The 25,755-nt window shown below is 44.3% G+C and overlaps 1 protein-coding gene across 1 annotated transcript in view; it reads right to left on the bottom strand.

The window, feature by feature from the left end:
• Window positions 1–21,589, bottom strand: part of LOC311236995 (von Willebrand factor D and EGF domain-containing protein-like) — a gene marked incomplete at its 3' end in the record, with an annotated part of 171,117 nt that extends 149,528 nt beyond the window's left edge. The window contains 5 exon segments of the mRNA XM_084324804.1: window positions 9,341–9,573; window positions 10,081–10,146; window positions 11,456–11,684; window positions 13,165–13,349; window positions 21,465–21,589. Coding sequence (XP_084180930.1) covers window positions 9,341–9,573; window positions 10,081–10,146; window positions 11,456–11,684; window positions 13,165–13,349; window positions 21,465–21,564 — 813 coding nt within the window. The 5' untranslated portion in view covers window positions 21,565–21,589.
• Window positions 21,590–25,755: the final 4,166 nt, after the last annotated feature.

Genomic DNA, 25,755 nt, shown 5'->3' with positions numbered 1-25,755 from the left:
GTTGCCAGTCAGGATGCTCTCTATTGTACATGAGTAGAAGTTCTTAAGGATCTTCTGACTGACTTGGAACTTCCTTAGGCGCTTGAGGAAGTAGAGGCGTTGTCGTGCCTTCTTCACAACACTGTCAATGTGTGTGGTCCATGTCAAGTCCTCGGATATGTAGGCTCCGAGGTACTTAAAGCTGTTGACTCTCTCAACCGGTGCCCCGTCGATGCTGAGGGGGCTGTAGTCCTTGACCCCCGACCTCCTGAAGTCCACAATCATCTCCTTTGTTTTGCTGACGTTCAGGGAGAGGCTGTTTTCCTGGCACCATCCCGCCAGGACCTTGACCTCTTCCAGGTAGGCCCTCTCGTCGTTGGCAGAGATCAGGCCCACCACCACTGTGTCGTCAGAAAATTTGATGATTGTATTGCTACTCCGCTGAGCCACACAGTCGTGTGTGTACAGGGAGTAGAGGAGGGGACTCAGAACACAGCCCTGGGGGGCCCCTATGTTGAGGGTGATGGATGAGGAGGTGCAGTTGCCTGCTCTCACCACCTGGGGTCTGCCCGTCAGGAAGTCCAAGACCCACTGGCAGAGGTCATAGTTCAAGCCCAGGTCCCTGAGCTTGGCTATGAGTATGGAGGGGACTATGGTATTGAATGCCGAGCTGTAGTCGATGAATAGCATTCTCACATAGTTCCCCTGCCTCTTGTCCAGGTGTGATGCTGCTGTGTGCAGCACATGGGCTATGGCGTACTCCGTGGACCTGTTGGGGCGGTATGCAAATTGCAGGGGGTCCATGTTGATGGGGAGGGAGGAGCAGATGTAGCCCTTTACTAGCTTCTCAAAGCACTTCATGGCTATGGAGGTGAGTAGATGATGAATGGAAAGTTTCTGAAATAGTCACATTCCTACAGAGGGAGGTTCAGAGCAGAGAAAGAGCACTGCAAATGACAACAACATCCAACCATCAGAAAGAAGAGAGCAAGCCATGGAAACAGGCCTACTCATTCAGTGAAGTGAGATCAAAAAGACCCAGCATGCAATCTACTGCTACACTGCATACAGCCAGCCAGGTGTACAACTGTTTGTTCTGTGACAGTGCTGATCACAAAGCAGAACATTGCCCAGACAACAACGTTATTGAACGTAAAGACAGGCTAATGCGAATGAAGATGTTTTGTGTGTTTAGGACAGAAACACATAGCCAAATTCTGTAAAAAGCAGGTCTCCTGTGCAACCTGTGGAAGAAGACATCACATTGCTGTGTGCACTGGCAAGAAAAGCGAGGAGCAGAAACCCCCTGTTTCGGAAGAGGCTGTTGTTTCCTCAGTCATTCCTCATTCAGTGAAGATGAAACCAGATGGACAGAACACTGTGCTGTTACAAACTGCCAAGGCATGGGTGGAAGGCCCAGGAGGCAGGGCAATAGCTTGTTGCTTACTAGATGGAGGGAGTCAGAGGAGCTTCATCCATGAAAACCTTGTGAAGAGCCTGAAGTTACCAGTAATGAGACAAGAGAAACTCACTCTTCACACGTTTGGATCCTCTGTCCCTACAATGTCACAGTACAACACAGTGAAGGTCACCTTGAGGAATGTCTGGGACACCCAGCAAAAAATCTAAATAGAGGCTATAGAGACCCCACAGGTGTGCTCAGCAGTGATGAAGGTGCCTGGTGACCAGGTTCAACATGAGCTCAAGAAAAAGGGTCTGAAACTGGCAGACTTCCCAGGAAATGAAAGTGATCCAGAGCTCTCCATCCTGATAGGAGCAGACTATTATTGGCAAATAGTATCAGGCAAAATGGAGAGGCTGACAGAGACTTTTGTTGCAGTGGAGAGCACCTTTGGATGGTCTGTGCAGGGGCCGGTGTCCATGTCAAGTGTAGCTGAGGCAGCATGCATGTTCATCCCCATTGATGAAGACACACTTGTCTCCAATCAACTAAAGGCATTCTGGGAAATTGAGTCTCTGGGTATAACAGGTGAGAAAACACAGAACCCAGCAGAAGAAGAAGCTCAACAGATGTTCGAGAGAACAACAACCTTTAAAGATGGGCGATACCAAGTGGAGTTGCCATGGAAGGCAGAAAGAACAGAACTCCAAGACAATTACAGAATCGCTAAGAAAAGGTTTGATGGTCTGAAGAAAAGACTAAAGAAAGATGTTACCTTTTACAGCAGGTATCATGAAGTAGTGGAGGACTATTTACAACAGAACATAGCAGAGGACGTGCCGAAGGATGATGCAAGGACAGACAGTGTGAAATACTACTTACTAAATGGCCATCCATCCCTCAATGACTGCTTATTCACAGGACCCAACCTGAACCCAGACCTCCTCAACGTCCTGATTAAGTTCAGGCAACATGCGATCGCCTTTATGGCAGACATCAAGAAGGCCTTCCTGCAAATATCCCTCGCGGAAAGGGACAGAGATGCCGTGAGGTTCTTGTGGCTCACTGGCCCACCAAAGGGAGAAGAGGAGGAAGAGCCACGAGTGTTAAGGATGACCAGAGTGGTCTTTGGCGCTTCCCCAAGTCCATTCTTACTCGCTGCTACAATCAGGAAACACCTGAAACAGTATGAGACAGAACATCCATCCGTTGTAGAGACATTGAGAGAATCACTTTATGTCGATGATTTTATTGCAAGTTCACACAACGTTGAAGAAGCTTACACTGTGATGACAACTGCTAAACAAATGCTGTTGACCGCAGGCATGGACCTCTGAAAGTGGATGACAAACTCTCCTGAATTGATGGAAAAATGGGAGAAGAGCAAAACTGACCTCACGGTGGCGCCAGAGACACACGGAGCAGTACTGAAAGTGCTCGGCTTGGTATGGAGGCCAGAAACTGATGACTTCACATTTGACTTAAGGCCACGGGTGAGCATTCTAAAACAGAAGGAGAACACAAAGAGAAGTGTTCTGCAATCGTCTGCACGCATTTATGACCCCCTTGGGTTCCTGACTCCTTTCACAGTCCGAGTCAAGTGCATGTTTCAAGAAATGTGGGAGAGAGGACTCTCCTGGGATGAGGAGCTACCACCTGATCTGACTCGAGAATGGCAACAGTGGTGTTCGGAGCTCCCCCAGCTACACCAGCTCGCTATCCCAAGATGGTACAGAATAGACCTGCAGACAGAGAACAGCCACCTCCTGAAACTACATGTGTTCTGTGACGCCAGTGAAAGGGCTTACAGTGCTGTGGCCTACCTGCAGGGCGAAAACCGAGATGGAGAACTTAGAATGAGCTTAGTGGCATCCAAGTCCAGCTGTGATTGGGGCAAGACTAGCCAGCCACTTGATGAAGACTTTGAAAATGGAACACAAACAGATCACAATGTGGACAGACTCTATGATTACACTGCACTGGATTTGCAGCTCCGCTCACAAGTGGAAACAGTTTGTCTCAAACAGAGTGACAGAGATCCAGTCCTTGACCAACCCAGAGTCATGGTCACACATAAAAGGGAAGGTAAATCCAGCTGACCTCCCTACCAGAGGACAGACTGTGGAAAACCTGATACAGAACAAGCTATGGTTGTACGGACCTGAAGTTCTGACAACACCTGACCAGTCACCTGATCAGTCAGAGGAGACTGATGAGGGCCAGGTTCCAGAAGAAGTTCACACAGAACTCAAGTGCCATCACCAGGTCACAGTACAGCTTACTGCAAATGACGCAGATCTCTCTGAACCAGTATTGGAGCTGGCAAGATATAGCAAACTGAGAAGGGTCTTAAGAGTGACTGCCTGGATCAAGAGATTCATAACTGTTGTGAAGGGCCAGATTAAACCGAATATATATATTTATTTATATATATATATTTAATTGTATTTGTATATTCTCTAATATTCCCTGATATCCCTTGTATATTCCTTGTACAATATGCATTGAATATCCATTCTAGCCTACTGAACATCCCATAATAGTCTCCATTCTACTATTGGTCGAGACCTTGGTGCCAGGCTGCCATACCCCTCAGACCCAGTTCAAACGTACCGCTCCACATGTACGAACAAGTCCTAGTTCCGCGTAGGAATCTGGCTACCGCACCACTAATGGGACTATTTGTTCATAGTGCGTATATATACTGCGCTACTAAAGTAGGACTTTCTTTTCAGTCCAGTTTCTTACCCTCCAATAGAGTCACAGACGTAAAGCCTCCCCGCGACGCCACGTGTGGGAGTAAGGCCAAGTTCGCCTACCATCGGTATTGAGACATCGTGTATATTAATATTTGAATAGTCATATTTGGCACTATATCGTCGAGTTGGACGTAGTCTATTAAGCTAATAATAGTCTGTTAATATATAGTGCTTCGTGCGGTGAGAATACTACCGTAGTCAGTACCCCATCGTTTCGGGCAGAGAACTGGCTGCTTACCCAGGGTGGTTGACCCCACGTGAAGCTGCACCCGAGGAGCCCCAGAGCCGACGAGCGAGTGGACCTGTATACCGGATTATTCTACCGACGACAGCCCGCCTTCCCAGGCACGGATTATGCTTTGTATACTTTGATTATTCCATGGATAAAGACCCCCGACACTGCCGTGTGTTGGAACCCCCCCCCCTGGAGAGGACGCAAGGTGAGGAGACGCTCTGCAAGACGAGGTCGCTTCACGTCTCTCCCCCGTGGACCGGAGAGAGCCGGCCCACAAAGAGTCCACCTGCTTTCATCTGTGGTCCAAGGATCGCCGGCGCATTGAACGGCACTACAGTGGGTTCACCTGGGATACCCTTGGCCGGATGAGGCAGCCGGATTCTACCCCCCCCCCTCCTACTCCTGTCGGCTTACAAGCGACCGGATTAACCCCCCCCTAGTGTGTCCAGTATATAATCATTAAAGTATCATTGCTGTTATTCCTTAAACTATTCCAGGTCGTATATGTCGTAGATTGGACATTCTCTATTGATATACCGACGAATACTCTTGCCATAAAAGTGCATACTATTTCCATTCATAAATGTGATTGATTTGATTAAGTGCTTGCTCTACACACCATCGCTGTGTAGAAATAAAGACCTATTTCTAATTCGTACATTTGTGTTGGATCCGTTTCATCTACGTGACAGTGTTCATCATAATATATTTATGCCGTGTACTGGGTGGCCGAATATTAAGTACAAAGGTAGTGGTAGTAAGTATCATATCTAGTAATACAGTCAGGGAATTGTACCCCTCAGTTACAATAACCAATGCTCAAAGGAAGACAAAGACACAAGGAGAGCTGACTGCTGACGAGCTCTTTGAGGCAGAAAGGTACTGGATCAAGACAATACAACAACAAAGTTTCAGTCAGGAGATCAAATTACTGAAGACAGGAAAGAATCTGACGAATGACTGTAAAATAAAGGAACTCCAACCATTCCTGGATGAATATGAACTGCTCAGCGTGGGAGGAAGACTGCAACAGTCCAACTTCACCTTCCGAGAGCAGCACCCGTGGATTCTGCCCGGAAAACAAAGATACTCAGAAATGCTGATACAGTCCTGTCATGAAAATATAATGCATTCAGGAGTGAGGGACACCTTAGTACAACTAAGAGAAAGATACTGGATCCTGCGCGCTAGACAGCTAGTCAAGCGTGTTTTAGCAAGATGCACTGTCTGCAAGAGATTCAAGGCAAAGGCTGGACGTCAGATCACTGCACCTTTACCAAGAGACAGAATAACTGAATCACCACCCTTCGAAGTCACAGGTGTGGATTTTGCAGGACCGCTTTATGTGAAGGCAAATCGGTGACGAAGTCATACATTGCACTGTTCACCTGTGCTGTGACCAGGGCGGTACACCTGGAACTGGTCTCAGATCAGTCGACAGAGAAATTCCTGTTAGTTCTGAAAAGATTCATTGCCAGAAGAGGAATATGTAAAGTTATCTACTCAGACAACGCAAGAACATTCAAGAGAGCTGAGCAGGACTTGAAGGAGCTGTGGAAGGCCATCAAAGACCGACAGCTGTTGGAGTTCTTCTCAGAAAAGGGCATAACGTGGAAGTTCATAGCCGAGCGAGCTGCATGGTGGGGCGGATTCTGGGAGAGGCTTGTCAGATCCGTAAAAACATGCCTAAGGAAGGTGCTTGGAAGAGCTTCACTCAACTTTGAAGAGATGTGCACAGTCCTAACGGAGGTTGAGGCTATCCTGAACTCTAGGCCTCTGACCTTTGTGCACAATGAAGTGGATGAACCACAGCCGCTGACCCCAGCCCACTTCCTGGTGGGTAAAAGACTCACGTCTCTGCCGCCCAAGACATTCCCAGTTGACGCACAACGCTCAAATCCTAAGTGTAAAGAGCTCAACCGAAGATGGAAGTACAGGCAGAGACTCGCAACCAGCTTCTGGAATAGCTGGCGTAAGGATTACTTGCTGGATCTGAAATCAGCACATCGCTGTGACACGCCGTCACCCACCCCTCTGAAAGAGGGTGACATTGTACTCATCGGAGAAGATAACACTCCCAGACAAACCTGGAAGCTGGGAAGAATCAAGGAACTGTTCCCAGGCCGAGATGGACTTGTGAGGTCGTGCACAGTTCGCACTACCTCAAGAACTTTGTTGAGGAGACCTATTCAGTTATTATATTGTTTAGAGGTCTAGGATGAACTAGCAGTTCATCGGGGGGGAGAATGTTGTAACTTAATAGGCCAGGTTAATGATTATGAGTTATATTTCATATATGTTAATATCGATTATTGTTTACCTTTGAAAGAAGAAGTGGAAGTGGAAGAGTGTTTGTTTATTCTAGTCAGAGATACTATTATTTACATTAGTCGCCACGTTAGTAGAAATACAAGTCCCAGGATGCATTGCACCTGCTACCAGCTGCGTCCTTTTAGGTGATTGAGTTGCCGACGGCAGAGAGCGTTTTTATGAATGAAACTGATGAGAACTCAACTGTAATGTAACGTGCGCTGAAGGTTCTATATAAAGTACAGCCTATTGGAATCCGACGTATTGGACAATCTATTCTTTTGGAAAGTAGTTATTCTACACCCCCCCCCCCCCCCACAGCCCAAATGGAATGAAAAAATATATATAATTTTTTTTAAATATATTATACTTTTTTATTTTTATTTTTTTTTTATTAGTAGTCGACCAATAGTCGACTAATGGCACATTTTGGCCTATCATAGCCAATCAAATCCTTAGTCGGGGACAGCCCTACTGTTAACGTAAACCAGTTTCATCATAACATCTGCATCTTCCCGTGCTGTAAAATGGTGGAACATCTCCACCCGGATGATGGAAAGACCGATGACGGAAAAGCCGGCCATTGACCTTCACACCATTCCATGTTGCTCTTGTGTCCCGCTCAGGTTGGGTTCAGGGTGGGAGGAAACCCAACCTGAGCTGCGTGACATAAGAGCGAAATGGCAATTGAAAGGGAGACCCGGCTACAACACTGTGTAATGCACGTGAGTGATCTGCACGCTCATAACAGTAACATTAACTGATTTAACTCCCTCTCCGGGTACAAACGATGACCTTTGACCCAGGCCAGCTGTGAGAAGAATGGGCCCCATGAGCGAAGCCAGTCCTGCGTAGCAAAGTCCAGACACAACCACGCGCGGAGAGAAGAACCTGTGTCCAAATATGGCAAGGAGCGATACAATGGGCCACAGCTGTTTGAAAATGATAATGATGACAACAGAGGAGCAGGCAGAAATAGCTCCATGCGACGTGAGCACTGCCTAGTAACATAAAGTCCCAGCAAAGAAGAGCAAAGTGGCATAACTCTTTCAATATAGCACTCTGTATAGTAATGGACCAAAGTCATTCAATATAGCACTCTGTATAGTAATGGACCAAAGTCTTTCAATATAGCACTCTGTATAGTAATGGACCAAAGTCTTTCAATATAGCACTCTGTGTAGTAATGGACCAACGTCTGGAGATATAGCACTCTGTGTAGTAATGGACCAAAGTCTGGAGATATAGCACTCTGTGTAGTAATGGATCAAAGTCAATATAGCACTCTGTGTAGTAATGGACCAAAGTCTTGAAAAGTCTTGAAGCCCAAGGAACATGTGTGATCTTTTTACACGGCACATGTGTACAAATGCGTGTCTCGTAATGTAAAGAATCTGATCATCGAAGGAAGGCAGGTTAACCGTCTGTAGTGTGGTAGTGAAAGGGTTAACCTTCTGTAGTGTGGTAGTGAAAGGTTAACCGTCTGTAGTGTGGTAGTGAAAGGGTTAACCTTCTGTAGTGTGGTAGTGAAAGGGTTAACCTTCTGTAGTGTGGTAGTGAAAGGTTAACCTTCTGTAGTGTGGTAGTGAAAGGTTAACCTTCTGTAGTGTGGTAGTGAAAGGTTAACCTTCTGTAGTGTGGTAGTGAAAGGTTAGCCTTCTGTAGTGTGGTAGTGAAAGGTTAAGCTGCTGTAGTGTTGTAGTGAAAGGGTTAACCTTCTGTAGTGTGGTAGTGAAAGGTTAACCTTCTGTAGTGTGGTAGTGAAAGGGTTAACTTTCTGTAGTGTGGTAGTGAAAGGGTTAACCTTCTGTAGTGTGGTAGTGAAAGGTTAACCCTCTGTAGTGTGGTAGTGAAAGGTTAACCTTCTTTAGTGTGGTAGTGAAAGGTTTACCTTCTGTAGTGTGGTAGTGAAAGGTTAACCTTCTTTAGTGTGGTAGTGAAAGGGTTAACCTTCTGTAGTGTGGTAGTGAAAGGTTAACCCTCTGTAGTGTGGTAGTGAAAGGTTAACCTTCTTTAGTGTGGTAGTGAAAGGTTAACCTTCTGTAGTGTGGTAGTGAAAGGGTTAACCTTCTGTAGTGTGGTAGTGAAAGGTTAACCTTCTGTAGTGTGGTAGTGAAAGGTTAACCTTCTGTAGTGTGGTAGTGAAATGTTAACCGTCTGTAGTGTGGTAGTGAAAGGGTTAACCTTATGTAGTGTGTTAATTTCCCTGCAGCGTCGTCGGCATTTAGCTCATCTTTGTTCAATTAGTGTTTCTTCCGTGATGCTTCGAGGAGATCCAGGCCAACGCTGTTGCTGCGCCGGACTGTGCGAGAGAGAGAGAGAGAGAGAGAGAGAGAGAGAGAGAGAGAGAGAGAGAGAGAGAGAGAGAACCTGGATGCGCTGAGGAGGAGGAGGAGGGGGGATTCAAATGGAAAGCATGTGGACGACAGCGGCGGCTGCTCTAACCTGGCTCTGATTTAACGCCCCCTCTCCCTAACTGGTTGTGACACACTTTCCCCTCTCTCCACGCTCAGGCCTCGGGTCGCACCCCCGCGAGAGAAAGGTCACCACGATCCATCTCTTCACGTCCCCAGATGGGGTCAACCTCTGGCACCGTGACGTGCTCCGACAGACAGACAGGACAGAAAGAAAGACGAAGGGTCTGGTAGGAATTACCGTTTCTCCCAATCTGAAGTGAACGCCGTCCATCTCCACCAGGGACGAGGTCTTCATGGTGGATTCCTGCCTGATTTCGGCCTTCATGTTCTGGCCGATGTGCCGGGCCCAGACCACCTGGTAGCCCACGGCCCGGGCGCTGGACACGGCGCTGAAGGAGCACCTCAGGTGGACGCTGGTGCCGACCAGCTCTGCGGTGACCACGGGCCTGGAGGACAGTGCCGGGGCGTTGGCTGAGCAGGAAATCTTATTAGCATCGAGTCAGACACTGAGAGACACAGTAGGGCTGGGGGCCATTCTGGCTCAAATGTGAATCACGATTTTTCTCTCTAAGAATTGAGATCACGATTCTCTCACACGATTCTTATTTTTTCAATAAAATCATTTGTTGCACTCTTTCTTAAACAGACAACAATTATATGAAAGTGCTTGACTTAAACTTAAAAATAACATAAATATGAAAGTGCTTGACTTAAACTTAAATATATGAAAGTGCTTGACTTAAACTTTGTAACATACAAGTCAAGTCAGAATTAAAAAAGTTAAGTACTAAAAAGTAAAAGAAAAAAATATTTAAAAAAAGAAAATTAATAAAAAAAATCGTCATAATTTAGAAATGAGATTGCATAGGTCTATGAATCGAGATCGCGATTTTATTTCGATTAATCGCCCAGCCCTAAGACAGTGTGCTAATTCACCAGATCAAAACGTGTGTCAATATTATTCTTGTCATTTGTCACCTTTGCATCGCCCATTCACTTCCACTTCACCAGGTGGGCACAGTTTGGGTCCAAAGTCTGGTGTAACTAACAAGAGAAGAAGAAGAGAATTAAGTTCATAAACATTCCATTAGATATCTTTTCACCAAATCAGTCTTACAATTATATATATATTAAAAAAAAAGAAAACGCGTCGAGCAAAAACTACATTAGAGAAAAATCTCAAAATAAAGGTCAAGCCATTTTTACGGGTAATCGATTGAGATGACTCTAGTTTGATTACTATGGAAAGATGTTAAAGGAACACACAAACCTTTTGGGAAATTTGCTTATTTGCCATCTACCCTGGAGTTAAACAAGCAGATACATACTATTTTCTTCTCTGTGCATGCATTAGGCTTAGGGAACAGCTGCACCGTTATTTCTCCACGTCGTAAATACACAGGTCACAACATGTTTTACAGGAACGTTTTGGAGTTGTATTTGGAGTGTATTTCGTAACTGTTGGGAACTAGGCTACACTGGCACACCTACTTCCAGTGAATGACGCTAAGCTAGGCTAACAGTGCGGCTGTTCCCTAAGCCTAATGCATGCACAGAGAAGAACAGGGTATGTATCTGCTTGTCTAACTCCAGGGTAGATGGCAAATAAGCAAATTTCCCAAAAAGTTGCCGTGTTCCTTTAAGCCAGAGAAAAGGAGGGTTAATATAATGACTCACAACCTAGCGAAAGAAAAAGAAACGTGAGCTGACCTGATATTAATTCCATGTAAAGTTAAGCCAAAGAAATTACCTGTACTTGCAAATGCCATGCCTCCGTCACTACAAGCATTCATTTAACCGTACACACACCACGCAGACGTCCTGGACACCAGAGAGAGGCTGTGTTTACTGTCGCACGACATACAGTACTTGTCGCAAAATATTTTATTGATTACCGCAGATTCTTCTCTGCAGTATAAGGATGATCATACCGGGTACAAAGTGGACAGATAACATCTGTGCGGACATTGCTCATGGCTAATTCTACTGTGCCGGGGTATACTGTGTAAAGATTAGAGTAGACAGAACACAGTAGATAACATCTTCAGGGGTTCACTCAGATTCCATCAGGGTACTGGCCCATGCAGTCAGCCAGTCAGTCAGTGGGCTCAGCTTTAGCACAGTAGCCCATGCAACAGCCAGCCCAGGGACGTGCACAGGACTTTAGAGGGGCAGGTGCTCAAAGGCTGAAAAGGGCACTGGGCCTGTGCGCCTGCGAAACGAGTCTGTGAAGCGCGCAAGCAAGATTTTTGGGGGGCCTTTTTGGGCGGGGGCCCATTTTTATGCTTTTTGGGGGGTTTTGGTGATCAAATATTGAATATTGAACTATAATAATAGCCCTGGGTGGGTTTACCTTTAGCGCAGTAGCCCATGCAGCCCTGGGTGGGCTGCAGGTAGTAGAGGAGGAAGTCCCCGCAGTGTCGCACCGTGACGGGGATGCGGAAGAGGCAGCAGTCCTTGGTGCTGCCGTGGAAGAACTGCCAGGTGGCGCAGGCCGAGAGCTGCCGGACCTCCCCGGGCCGGGGCAGGCGGCCGTCCTTCAGGGACAACCAGACGGGAGCCTGGGTCCCACACCGGTTCATCTGGAGGAAGGGGAGCGTTGATAGAACCAGTCATTACAGCTGGTAAGGGGGGGGGGGGGGGGGGGGTGGAGGATGGGGGAGGGGGTACATTACTGCTCCACACCTGGGCTGAAGCTACCTATTATGAGGGAGTCTCTAAACTGTAATCAACTCCACTTTGATGCTCTTTTGTACTTGTGGTGAGCGAGGTCTATATAGAGACGGTTATTTCATGATTAGAGAGTTTGAAACTTCGAGGACCATCACCTGTCCGTCAATTATGTCACTGTCACCCGTCGTATGCGGTGTTTCCCACAGGTTACACGGTGCGGCGTTGGTGGGAAATAAAGGACCGTGACACAAAAAGCCCTGTGTCAGCCTGGGCCCTGGGGGAATCTGTTTGTGGTGGCCCTTTCATGATAATTGTGATGGCCCACCACAAATAAGTCTTATGTATGTGTAACGGAGGTACCGCGAGTATATCCACAGTCACAATGGACTTTAAGTGTTGTGAAGTGACTGTGGCACGTAGCGGTACTGCAAGTAAACTCACCCCCCCTTAAAAAAAGGCATACAGACACGTTACCAAGAAGTGAATTCACCTCTTGGTATAGTGGTCTGCGATGCGCGAGAGACCGGGTTTCAACTCCCACCCAGGGCATGTCAAATAAGACCGGTTTCATATGGAAAATGCTAATGTTTTTAGACACATGTTTAATATATCGATTCATTTTTACCACACATATATATATATCAGTCTGAATATACCTGCATATAATTCTTCTATATACCTACTTACACCTGCATTATAACTCTGCATCGTAGCATGTACAATAATGCTGTATATACCGTATATATATATATTCTTACCATATATATATATATCCACATCTGTCTGTACATACCTGCATATGTACATATTTGTAGATATACTATGTATATCTGTACATATCTCTTACCTACTCTTACTAGATAGCTGGCCAGTATGACTTACTACCATAGTGTCTTTATACCTGTATCACTGTACATATTAATACTACAACTCTGTACATACATCCGATTAGCACTATACTCAGTAGTACTAACTTATATATTTTATACCCAGTTTAATCACCTGTACATTACACAGAGGCACTGAAAGAGGATTTCACCCATCTAATGAACACACTAGACTAGACAAATATCAAGATGTATCCATCAGTGGACCAATTGCATGCTTTCGCAGAGAACAAGAAGCATTCAGTCGACTCCTTCAGACATTAAGCACCCCCCCCCCCCCCACAGCCCAAATGGAATGACCCCCCCCCCCCCAAAAAAGAATCTATATATATATTTATTATTATTATTATAATTCTTTTTTATTCAGGGGGTAGTCGACTATCTGCAAATTTCAGCCAATCAAAGTCGACTATACAAATCCTTAATTGGGGACAGACCTAAGGACAATGTAATGTAATGTAATGTAATCACATGGAGGTCACCGAACCGACCGGTGTCTTACCGCCACGCAGCTGGTGGGCATCTCCGCCGGCTTGTTGTTGAGGCTGAAGCGGTACCAGGCCGGCGGTAGCGAGTGGTCACAGATCAGGTCCTGTATGGCCGTGTTCTGGAGCTCGGTGGAGTCGAAGTCCACGCTGCGGTACGGGTTCTGCAGGATCTGGTGGCCTCCCGGGTAGCACTCCTGGGCTGGGAGACAAGGGGCGAGGCGTTATGTCACATTATGGAGCTATATGAATGAATGAATGAAAGATTATTATTATTATTTATTTTTTATCTACTTTTTCTCCCATTTTCTATTTTTCCCAATTTCGTATTGTCCAATTCTACCCTCCCCTGTCTCGAACGCTGTTAGGCCATGCCTCCCACAGGCCGGCTGCAATGTGGACGAAGCCTTGCATACCAAGCTGGTAGCTATGCCGAGAGCTGGGCTCGAACCCAGCATCTCCTGCATTAGTGGCGAGCGCCTTGCCCACTGCGCCACTTAGCCGCCAAAAGAATTTTTTTATTTTAGAACAAGTAAAAAAAACTAAAATATATCTGTTCATTTGACATAATACAAAAGATAATTAAAAAAAAAGACAACAAAAAGAGAAACAGATAAACAGATCATAGTTTACCCTGTTCGAAAAAGGAGTAGGAAGAAGTATACACTTTTTTTCTTTTATTCCTACCCCTTTTTAACTATCATAAATTATATAATTGTATTCGATTGTTAATTATGTATAAACACTGTATCTCTATTCAATACATTTATATAAATATACATATAAATATATAATATTTAATATATGTATACTAAATAAATTATATACATATAGTTTATAGGGTCTAAATCCACATCTTTCATATATGGCTAGTCATCCAGCATTCTAACATACACAAGAGTATTAAAAACATAGATTTTCTGGCTTAACACTTTCTCCGCCAATAACGTCATACAACGGGTTTCAAGTTCATGCGAATTCTGCCAGATCACGGCGTACGATGTTATTCTGATCATATTTCATATTTTCGCCATGGTATTCATATTTCACTCATGGAGCCTTGGCTGATGCTGTGGAACTCAGCACAACTCTGCAACGCTTCAATACTGCCACCTGGTGGATGATCTGCGAGTTGCCAAACCGGATATGCCCGTTGGAGCTCGGTGCGTCTCCCAAATCCGTCCGGCCACTCGTATATCGTCGCGGGACTCAAGACACACACCGTGGATATGGATCGTTGCCATAACTCAATAATCCACATGATTTGGGCGTGTATTAGTATTATACAAACCGGAAATGGATCGCCTCGATCCCCATCACATAACTGGGATCTGTTTGCTCCAGTATCATCGCCCAACGGTAAGAGTAGGCTGCTGTGAGTTTCAGCGTTTTTGTTTATTATTATCGATGCAAACTGCTCTGATCTATATATCACCCATACTACATAAATCATTTAATGACAATCATGGAATTATAAACGACCCCCCCCCCCCCCTCCGTTCACCCGCGCATGATCAGTCATAACGTTTAGGACCATGTACAGTTGACATTTTTAATATAGCGTGTATCGGCAACAAATGGCATTTGATAATGTATATATGCATTTATGCCTATATCTCACGTTCTAGGATTTACTGCAGAAAACGATAAAAACATATTTATATCTAGACGGTATTTTTGTATGAATGTGTGAATGAAAAAGTAAAACGTTCCTACATCCTGAACGATAGATAATCGATGTTGAATGGGCCATAGTAATGTCAATATAGCAATACAATTTAAAAAGTTATAGCCCTGCAAAGAAGGTAAACATCTCCATAGGCTTACAGTGCTGGCAGTGATCATACATTGATGGATATAAGCGTGGCAGAGAAAGTGTTAAACATCTTTTTCATGTGTATTCCTTTATAACTGTTGATTGATATGCACTGTCCCTGATCAAATAAACTGAGTAAACTAAACTAAACTAGATGAGATCTAAAGGCTAAGACATTTTGTTTCTTAGAATCCTTTTCTAGTCAAGTTTGATTGATTGATTGAAAACGTTATTAACAGATTGCAGAATGGGTACAATACAGTACGGCTCAATACTAACAACTGCTAAGAGGATGAAGACCAGAAAAATACTTTCGTCTTGTTTACATCAGGGTCCTCCATTTTCAATTCATCAACACATTTATGACATACACAAGACATACAAATATACAAAGTCAAGTCAAATGTGTTTGTATGGCTCGAGTTAGGAAGGCCTGAAAAAACTGAAAACAAGGTGTTTTTTTTCTCTCTGAAAGGGTTCAAGTTAGCAAGACTTTGTGACAACGTAAGAACCAAAAACGTTTAGTTCCGAATGTTTAGAGTATGGCTATCATCATATTACAACTCTGCGAGTCAGGGGGACGGTTACACCGCTCAACAGAGACAGACCCCGGGAGTATTCTGTCTGTCGACAGCCTGAGAGAGATGGAAGTCCTCATCGGTGTGTACGTTCTGGAAGATGAAAGGACGGGATCGGTACAGATCTGAGAAACATAACACCAGAAACTATTCTTCACTGAAATAAACATTGGCAGCCGCCGCTGGCTCTGGTTATAAATGTTTTTCCTGGGAATAAAGACATTTCGTCCTCAATGCTCTTAATACATTAACTGAAAACATGATCGGGCTAGATCCACAAAGAATGGATTGCACGGAGCAAGTTGCACCCTTACTTACAATTCATTATGAATTGAAAATGGGGGACCCTGATGTAAACAAGACGAAAGTATTTCTCTGGTCTGCATCCCCTTAACAATTGTGTGTATTGAGCCGTACTGTATTGTACCCATTCTGCAATCTGTTAATAAAATTTTCATTCAATCAATCAATCAATCAATCAATCAATCAATCTGTCACAGTTATTGATTGAATGAAAATTGTATTAACAGATTGCAGAATGGGTACAGTACAGTACAGCTCAATACACACAATTGTTAAGGGGATGCAGACCAGAGAAAGACTTTCGTCTTGTTTACATCAGGGTCCCCCATTTTCAATTCATAATGAATTGTAAGTAAGGGTGCAACTTGCTCCGTGCAATCCATTCTTTGTGGATCTAGCTCAGTGTTTTGAGTATTTTGAAGCTGCATACTGTATGATTAATCCAGATTATTATTCTACGGAAGCGTATTGCTGCCACACCAGAAACAGAAAACATTATAACGTGATAACTTATTGTTTTAAGACAAACCGTTTCACATTATAACGTGATAACTTATTGTTTTAACATAAAACGTTTCACATTATAACGTGATAACTTATTGTTTTAACATAAAACGTTTCACGTTATAACGTGATACCAACTTATCACATTATAACGTGAAATGCTTTATGTTAAAACAATAAGTTATCACGTTATATAACGTGATAGTGATCTTTTTTTCTGTTACCATGAGACGTGAATGTAGCAAACAGACAGTCCTTCCAGAATGAACCCAGCGCTGCTCAAAACCGAATTCAAAAGGAAGCTGAGTGTCAACACAGATATGGGGCATGCGTCGACGCGGTCATCTTGAGATGTCTGTCGCCTCGTAGGAGGTGAGCGGGAAGGATCCTTTCATCGCCCCCAGAGGTTATCTAAATTGCTAAGAATAACACACATTCTTCAGAGCCCCTCCCGCCTCTCTACACTCGCCCCGGGACGGGACCATAAAGCCAGCGGTGCGCGTCGGGCCCCTGAACGCGGCTTTGCAGCAGCTGGAAGGTTGAAAAACCGGGAGGAGAATCACTTGAGCAGAAGATGACATTTTCCACGCTGCTGCACGTTCTCCAGTGGCTCTACATCTGTACAGAGCCTCAGGTCGTCAGCGGAGCCATTACTTAACCCTTTCACTGCCACACTACAGAAGGTTAACCCTTTCACTGCCACACTACAGACGGTTAACCCTTTCACTGCCACACTACAGAAGGTTAATCTTTCACTACCACACTACAGAAGGTTAACCTTTCACTACCACACTACATAAGGTTAACCCTTTCACTGCGACAATACAGAAGGTTAATCCTTTCACTGCGACAATACAGAAGGTTAACCATTTCACTGCCACACTACCAAATGGTTAACCCTTTCACTGCGACAATACAGAAGGTTAACCCTTTCACTGCCACACGACAACGGGTTAATCCTTTCACTACCACACTACAGAAGGTTAACCCTGTCACTACCACTGTCTGTAGTGTGGTAGTGAAGGGGTTAACCTTCTGTAGTGTGGCAGTGAAAGGGGTCCAGACAAAAGGATGGAAAAAGGCTGTCCTTTCACTCGAAAGAAAAGTCCTGTTTCCCCTATTTGACTTCTAAGTAAAGCGCTCGCCTGGAAACAACAAAAACAACAACAGAGGTATTTAACCCTTTCACTGCCGCGCTACCAAACGGTTAACCCTTTTCACTGCGACAATTCACAGAAGGTTAACCCTTTCACTGCCACACAACAGCCGGTTAGGGTTAAGGTGTCTCGACACGGACTTGAATGAACCTAGTGGAAGTTACGATCCGAAGCCCAAACATGGACTCGGTGGCTATAGTCCGCCCCAAGCCCCCCCCCCCCCCCCCCCCCCCCCCCCCCGACACTGACAGAGCAAACGCTGTGTTTACATCTGGCCTGTCTGTGCAGACACCTTGTCTGGGGGGGAGCTCTAGGCATGACAGAGGTGAGGTCAGAGGTCAGAGCTCTAGGCACGACAGAGGTGAGGTCAGAGGTTGTTCAAACAACCGGCGTTCTACAGGTTGAGGACAATCGGCGAGACTTTTGACGGTTGGAACCATGTGCCTAATTGTGTAGTTAACGAGTTTACGGGACAGAAGGGGGGTGGTGTCCTAATGAATTGGCCCCCAGTAAGCGATCAAGTCAAGAGTTTTATTTGTCACGGCATACAAGTATACAATGAAATACCAAGGGATCCCAATTACAAGATTTCAGCGGGGCCAGATGTGTGGGAGGAGACACTTTACTACGCTCTCCTGTTCTCAGTGAAGAAGACACAGATGTTAAAGGGGCACTTCACCGTTTTTGCACATGTTCATTTAGTTTGACAGTTATTGAGAGTGAACGAGTGAATGAGTTTGAACAAGGCCACCACCAGTGGTGTCATCTGGGGCGTTGTGTTAACCCTTTCACTACCACTCTACCAAAGGGTTAACCCTTTCATGGCGACACTACAGAAGGTTAACCCTTTCACTGCCACATGACAAATGGTTAACCCTTTCACTACTACACTACAGACGGTTAACCCCTTCACTACCACACTACAGACGGTTAACCCTTTCACTACCACTCTACCAAAGGGTTAACCCTTTCACAGCGACACTACAGAAGGTTAACCCTTTCACTGCCACATGACAAATGGTTAACCCTTTCACTACCACACTACAGCCGGTTAACCCCTTCACTACCACACAACAGACGGTTAACCCTTTCACTACCACTCTACCAAAGGGTTAACCCTTTCACAGTGACACTACAGAAGGTTAACCCTTTCACTGCCACATGACAAAGGGTTAACCATTTCACTACCACACTACAGACGGTTAACCCCTTCACTACCACACTACAGACGGTTAACCCTTTCACTGCCACATGCCAAAGGGTTAACCCTTTTCACTACCACACTACAGACGGTTAACCCCTTCACTACCACACTACAGACGGTTAACCCTTTCACTGCCACACTACATAAGGTTAACCCTTTCACTACCACACTAGACAGTTAACCCTTTCACTACCACACTACAGAAGGTTAAACCTTTCACTACCACACTACAGACGGTTAACCCTTTCACTACCACACTACAGACGGTTAACCTTTCACTACCACACTACAGAAGGTTAAACCTTTCACTACCACACTACAGACGGTTAAACCTTTCACTACCACACTACAGACGGTTAACCTTCTGTAGTGTGATAGTGAAAGGGTAAATGACAGCTCCATGAGATGATGTAGATGAAGAAATAGCAACACCTTGGAGCTACAGTATATTTAACACAACACAATGCAATGTCCCCGATGACATCACTGGTGGCCATAGTCAGTTTACTCTCAACGTCAAACTAAATGAATGTGTGCAAAATGTGTGTTTTATTTTTATTTTGGATGTGTGTGAGATTATGTGCAAAATAAATCAGCTGCGTTTTATTGTATTTATATAGTGCTTTTAGCCAAAGCGCTTTACAACTCATGCCTCACACATTCACTCACACATTCACACACCGATGGCGAAGGCGACCATGCAAGGTTCCAACCTGCTCATCAGGAGCAGTCAGAGGGTTAGTGTCTTGCTCAAGGAGGAGGTGGAGTCGAACTGGCAACCTTCCGATTACCAGATGAGCGCTCTAGCTCCTGACCCACTGTCGCCCTATAGGATAGGATAAGAGCAGCAACAAAGGGGAAGGGGCTGTCTTGTTCAAAATGTTTCATGCGAGTGAAATATACCAAGTAGTACATTTTCATTTCATTGAGGAAGACGAAAGCTATAGGTGGGTCATCTAGGTCAGTAAGTTGGTGTGCCATGAGATTCTGGTCAGACTTTTGGTGTGCCATTAGATTCTGGTCAGACTTTTGGTGTGATTCTGGTCAGTGCCTTGGGCCCAAAAGGGTTGGGAACCAACTGGTCTAGGTGTCTAAAAAGCAGGGAAAACCCCTAAAGCACTAAAGAGGTCTGTTGGATCCAAAACTCCAGCATTAGTCACCAGTGCTAATTGCCATTTGCGTGCTGGTGCAGGAAGGCCTTGTAGCGTATAGCGGGGAGATTGCGATCAGAGGTTTGTCCGCCCAGGGGCACTTGTTTACTCTCTGGCTCTGGTTTACGACCACATGCTTTGATCTGCAACGATGCCAACACCACAATCTGAGAGATGAGCGTGATTTGATCGGAAGGACACTGAGTAAACATAGATAAGATAAGAGCAAGTATATAGGCTATCATCACAGAAGGCGTTGGAGATATCCTGTAGCTCTTCCATCTGCTTGCAAGTACTGGAGGACTGATAACCATCTCATATCACCTATTTGAACAACCTATAACTTCTGGGACTATAGACTGCACACCACCAGGGACAAACTAGACGTTACCTAGACGTTAACTAGACGTTGAAATGAAAGGGGAAAAAAACTCTAACCCTAACTCACCTTACTGTCATGCACTTGTCCTAATAAACTAACCTACACTGTAACACGCAACACTTTGATGAACATTGTTACTCAGCTGATACAGATGTGCCCTTCCTGATGACTTGTCGTACAGAACTTGTAAGTCGCTTTGGATAAAAGCGTTTCAGCTAAATGACTAAATGTAAATGTAAATGTTACCACTGCTGTTTATTCTTTGCATTGCCACTATATGGTGAACATAGTTATTACCACTATGCCCTGGAGTCAGTGGATCCCAGACGTCCAGACAGCCTATATCTAATCTGTGGGGCTGGAGAGTGACGGGTATGCAGGCCTCAGAGGGGACAGGACACCCTGACGACACATGCTCAGGAGCCTCTGGTGGAAGTGGGCAAGCTTCCAACCGTTTTCTGCGTTTTCACATAATCATGCACTTCAAAGAATCAAACGAGAGGTTCTGTGGTGGCACTGGAATGTGTTTAGAAAAATATATATATAAATGTTTTTATTTATTTATGTATGTGTTTTTTTATTTTTATTTATTTACTATTTCACAATTATAATTTTTGTTTAAAAAAATTATAAAAAAAATACAGATTGCCTTCATCGTTTTATACTGATGTTACAAATCAATTGTAATTCAGAGCCATTGTTGTTGCAGTTCATGTTCTTGTCATTGTGTTGTTGTTGTTGTTGACATGTTACTGTTGTATGCTTTTTTATTTTGTATTATTTTCTTGGCTGGCGTTGTTGCTTCTTCTGTTGTTTTTGTTGTCTTTCGTTTCTGTTTGGTTTTGTCTTTTTTGTTTGTTATTTGTTGATTGTTGTTTGTTGTTTTTGTAATATAATAAGATTGCCAAATGACTCTGTATTTTGTCTTTGCGGACCCCCCGCTCGAAAACGAGATGGTTTCATCTCAAGGGGTTATTATTCCCAATAAAGAAATTTCAATCATGCTGCCGCATGTAAAAAGAAATAATAATAATAATAATAATTAAGAAAAATATTTGTCTGCCTGTCACTTTGTCTTGGTGTCTGCTGTCCTTTGTATTCTGTTTTGTGTTTCAAATAGAACATTTTCAAGTACATATCATTTGTAAATGTTGGTTGCACTGGAAAAAACCCAATAAACAGATATATATGAAAAAAACGTGCAGTGCAGAATGAGTTGTACCTGCATGTTGGCTGAAGGCTCTGAGCTGCCAGAGACACAGCAGGGCGAGGCGCGCGTATCCCGGGAAACACAGGCGCTGCAGGAGGTCAGCCGCGTCCATGGTTGTCGCACTTCAGGTTAACTCGGGTCCCATTGAGAGCATAAAGTACCAGCTCGAAACAAGAAGCGCGACTGTGTCGTTAGAAAACACCGGTCCGTTAGGTCATCGGTTTGGAGAGAGAGAGAGAGAGAGAGAGAGAGAGAGAGAGAAGGAGGAGGAGGAGGATGAGGAGGAGGAGGTGTGTACCTTGCGTGTCTCCTCAAGACAGTGATTTTTCCCATAAAAAAAAGCCATACAAGCTGCAAAAAGGGAGGGAGGTAACAGACCACTTACCAGCCCCCACCCCCCTCCTGCCCTGTAGGTGGGCTCTCTCTAAACATGGAGACACCAAGTGAAATGATGTCAAATCTATTGGGTTTATTGTCCTTTTGAATGAATGAATGAAAACTTTATTAACAGATTGCAGAATGGGTACAGTACAGTACGGCTCAATACATACAATTGTTAAGGGGATGCAGACCAGAGAAAGACTTTCGTCTTGTTTACATCAGGGTCCCCCATTTTCAATTCATCGTAACATTGAAGTATAGAGGTTACTCGTTCCTTATTTTTCTGCATTTAAAGTGTGTCGATTTTGAACTGTTATAGCAGATTTATTTAATTTGTATTACTCTTTTTAATGGTTTATTCTTATTTATTGTGTCTATGTGTATTACATTGCTGATAAACTCTCGTTGTGTAAGCTCATATAGTCGCTGTGAATGAGGGTCACCTCAGTGTATTGTGAGTTGAAATAAAGGTGGGAATGAAATTAAATGAAATATCGACATGTGATTTCATTTATTGCCTTAAATTAGCCTATTGGATTATGAACACAACACATCCATCCATTTTTAACCCAGTATATTAGTATGCAGGCCATCATTTTGCTGATATAGCTTCATATAGTATTGAGAAGCACTGTGCTGTGCTGTGTCATCCTCTCACCACGGCTCTCAACCACAGAGGCAAGTGGTGGCTTTTCTTTGTTCTTGATTTATTGTGATGTTTAAAGAAGACGACTTGTCCGGCCCACATGGAGACATTAACTTGTGATTTCGGGCTTTACAAATACATTTGATTTGATTTAAGTGTTTAACCTAAACACATGATACATGTCCTTTTCCAAAACGGTATCATAATCAGACGTGTCTTTAACTTATGTCAGTTAGGGTACCTTGTGTATACTGTTTACTTTTACTATTACTCATATATTCAGACTTAAATGATGTATTACCTATATTTATTGTAACATATAGATAGGGCATAAGGACCTTCATCTGCACCTTTGTTTACACTTTTTTTTTTATATTCAGGGTTAATTATATTGTTTACACTGTTTATTTGTTAATTTTGTGATATATTTTATATTCCTATCTAATTGTATTACTATAGTCACGTATGTCTTTCTACTATTACCTGCCCATACCTCCCCTCCCCCCTCCCCCCTCCCCCTGCTGCTATAAAGCACCAGATTTCCCCAAGGGGATCAATAAAGGAATTTCTTCTCTTATCTTGTGTTCTACCAAGGAAATCAAACATCATGAGTTCTATCTAATTTGACCAGTTTAATTTCCAGCTAATTTCCACAAAAATACGCTGCACTGATGTTTCAAACAAAAGACACACATTAGTTATTATAATAAATGCAGAGTAATTAGTAATGATGGATGCTGAGCAGCAACCCCCCCAGTGCACATGGGGGCCATGTGTTTTTGTGTTGTGCAGCGCATACCAGAGGCCAATTAACACTGCGAGGGATCACGTTTCCAGCCCCACAATGGTCTGGAGGGCCACATTCTTCACAACAGACCACTCACAGAAAAAAGCCCTTCACTAATAACAAACGACTGAAACATTTGTTGATTTTCTCGTAAATGGTAAAAAAAACCTCTTGTGCCTTGTCACATTAACCCTTTCACTGCCTCACAACAGAAGGTTAACCCTTTACTATCACACAACCGACGGCTGTTGTGTGGCACTATGATGTTGTGTTTGGCACTATGAATTGAAAATGGGGGACCCTGATGTAAACAAGACAAACGTCTTTCTCTGGTCTGCATCCCCTTAACAATTGTGTGTATTGAGCCGTACTGTATTGTACCCATTCTGCAATCTGTTAAATAAAGTTTTCATTCATTCATTCATTCATTCATTCATTCATTCATTCATTCATTCATTCATTCATTCATTCATTCATTCAAAGGGTTAACCTTCTGTGTATTGTCGCAGTGAAAGGGTTAACCGTTTGGTAGTGCGGCAGTGAAAGGGTTAAAGGAGCACATCACCAAAAGAAAAAACAATGCTGATTATTTTGCATAATAATCTCACACACATCTAAAAACTCTAGTTTTGCACACATTCATTTAGTTTGAGTTCTGTATCGTTAGTGGCTTAGCTTGGCATCGCTACTGCACTATCTCGCGTACGTGCACGCGTACTGAATAAACCACAAATGTACCTCTAATACCAGTATTAGTCTGACCACACCCCTCATCAGCTTACCTTCATAAGCAGGTGTGTGGTCACCTGCTCTCCTCCTTCTCGCTTTCACCACAAGGAAGAGGTGCCTCGGTAGATCCCCACACTTGACACCATGATGGAAGAAATTGGATTAGGAACAGCTTGGGAAACAAGGATACGTTGACATCATATCTTTATTTTCTCTCTCACTATTTTCGAGAAAATACGGCGATATTGTCTTCGTACTGGAGTGTCTAGAAGATGATGATCATTCTAAAAACCCTCCACCGGTTTTCGTATTGGGAGCACGCCGCTGCATGCTTCTCAACTGCAGTTCCTTGCTGTGTTTGTTGGGGTGAAACCTGTCAGGCCACAGCTGAACTGTCGGACATGCCGCTGTTGTGAGGAGCGGTGCGTTCCAGGTTGGGTGAGTAGTGTTTGCTGGCGGGCTCCACTTGTCTGTTAGTGCTATGGGGGCTACTTGACAAAGTTTATGGAAACCGGCCCCAGGCTAGGGTCCTTTGTTTAGCCGCCTAGGCGACAGAAGGCCTTGGTCTGGCGACCATTATAGTTTTAACTAGTGGGCCGCGACCATTGACACTGGTGATCCCTGTGTGTTCTGGACGAGTGGATTCTCTCTGTCACCGTGTTAAGACCCCATCTTTCATATCCAAATGAGAGTATTCCTTCACGAGGGGATATGTGCATGTAATGTGCGATAGCGGCAGATTCATGTTCAAAGTCAGCTATACAGGCCAGTTGGTACTGTGCTGATTCCGCCGGACGTGGTAATGTCACCGTTGTGAAGCGGTGTTGACGTCTTGTTTTCTCTTTTCTCTTAAAAAGTGAGGAGGGGTTCAGAACGGCGGCCTGTCTGGGTGAGTGTTATGTCATTGTTTACATGTTCATGGCTTACGGTTAGCCGGTCAGTGGCCTGGCGCGGGGTAGCTTAGCTTCTCGCGCGCCGCCGGGAGCTCGCTTCTGATCGCGTGCGTCGTTAGATCGGCGTCTCGCGAGCGGAAGCAATAGCACCCGAACGGTTGGAGCAGCCGTTAGCTTGATGCTATTCTGTTGAACGTGCTTTGATTTTAACATGTTTTACACTCTTGACCACGACGTCATCCTTGACAGGGGATGTTCGTCGACCCTGCCTGAGCCTAGATGGGGATTGCGTCAACAAAGAGGACTGTAGCGACTGGTGGAGCGGCGACGCTGCCCGGGTCGAACAACACAGGACGGCTGTGTTCTACGGTGTCTTGTGACTGCACTTCGCTGATCTGCGTTCCGGGTAGGTACGGGGTTGGCCAGACCTCATAACACGTCTTCTGGTTTTACTTTGCTAAATGTATTGTGAATAACGGTGTTTTTTTCCCAAAACGTGTGTTGTTGCAATGCATTTGGGATACGTTGCGGGTTGTGTGTGAGCTGTTTTTGTCACTGGCAGTTAGCTTCTCCGTGCAGATCGTGATGTATTGATCTGGTTGTTGTGTGAGAAACATCATGGTGTTTATGTGTACCGTGTACTCACTACTAAGGCAACTGACCTATGAAGCTATGCTTGGTGACAAGTGAGTAAAAGAATGTTCTTTCTCAGACTGTAATGACAATGAACAGTGAGTTCACACATTAACAGGTTTTCCTGTTTTAACTGGCCGTATTGAGGGTAAAATAGGAGGATTGTGTTTTTTCCCCCCCGGTTCCCTGGGGACTTTATCACCTCCTATCAGACATGTTGTGCATTAATTGTGT

The sequence above is a fragment of the Notolepis coatsorum genome (assembly GCF_963971535.1).
Source record: "Notolepis coatsorum genome assembly, chromosome: 1".
In the NCBI taxonomy this organism is placed as follows: Eukaryota; Metazoa; Chordata; class Actinopteri; order Aulopiformes; family Paralepididae; genus Notolepis; species Notolepis coatsorum.
The sequence above is the reverse complement of the archived record's forward strand: the minus strand, read 5'-3'. Positions and strand labels throughout refer to the sequence as shown.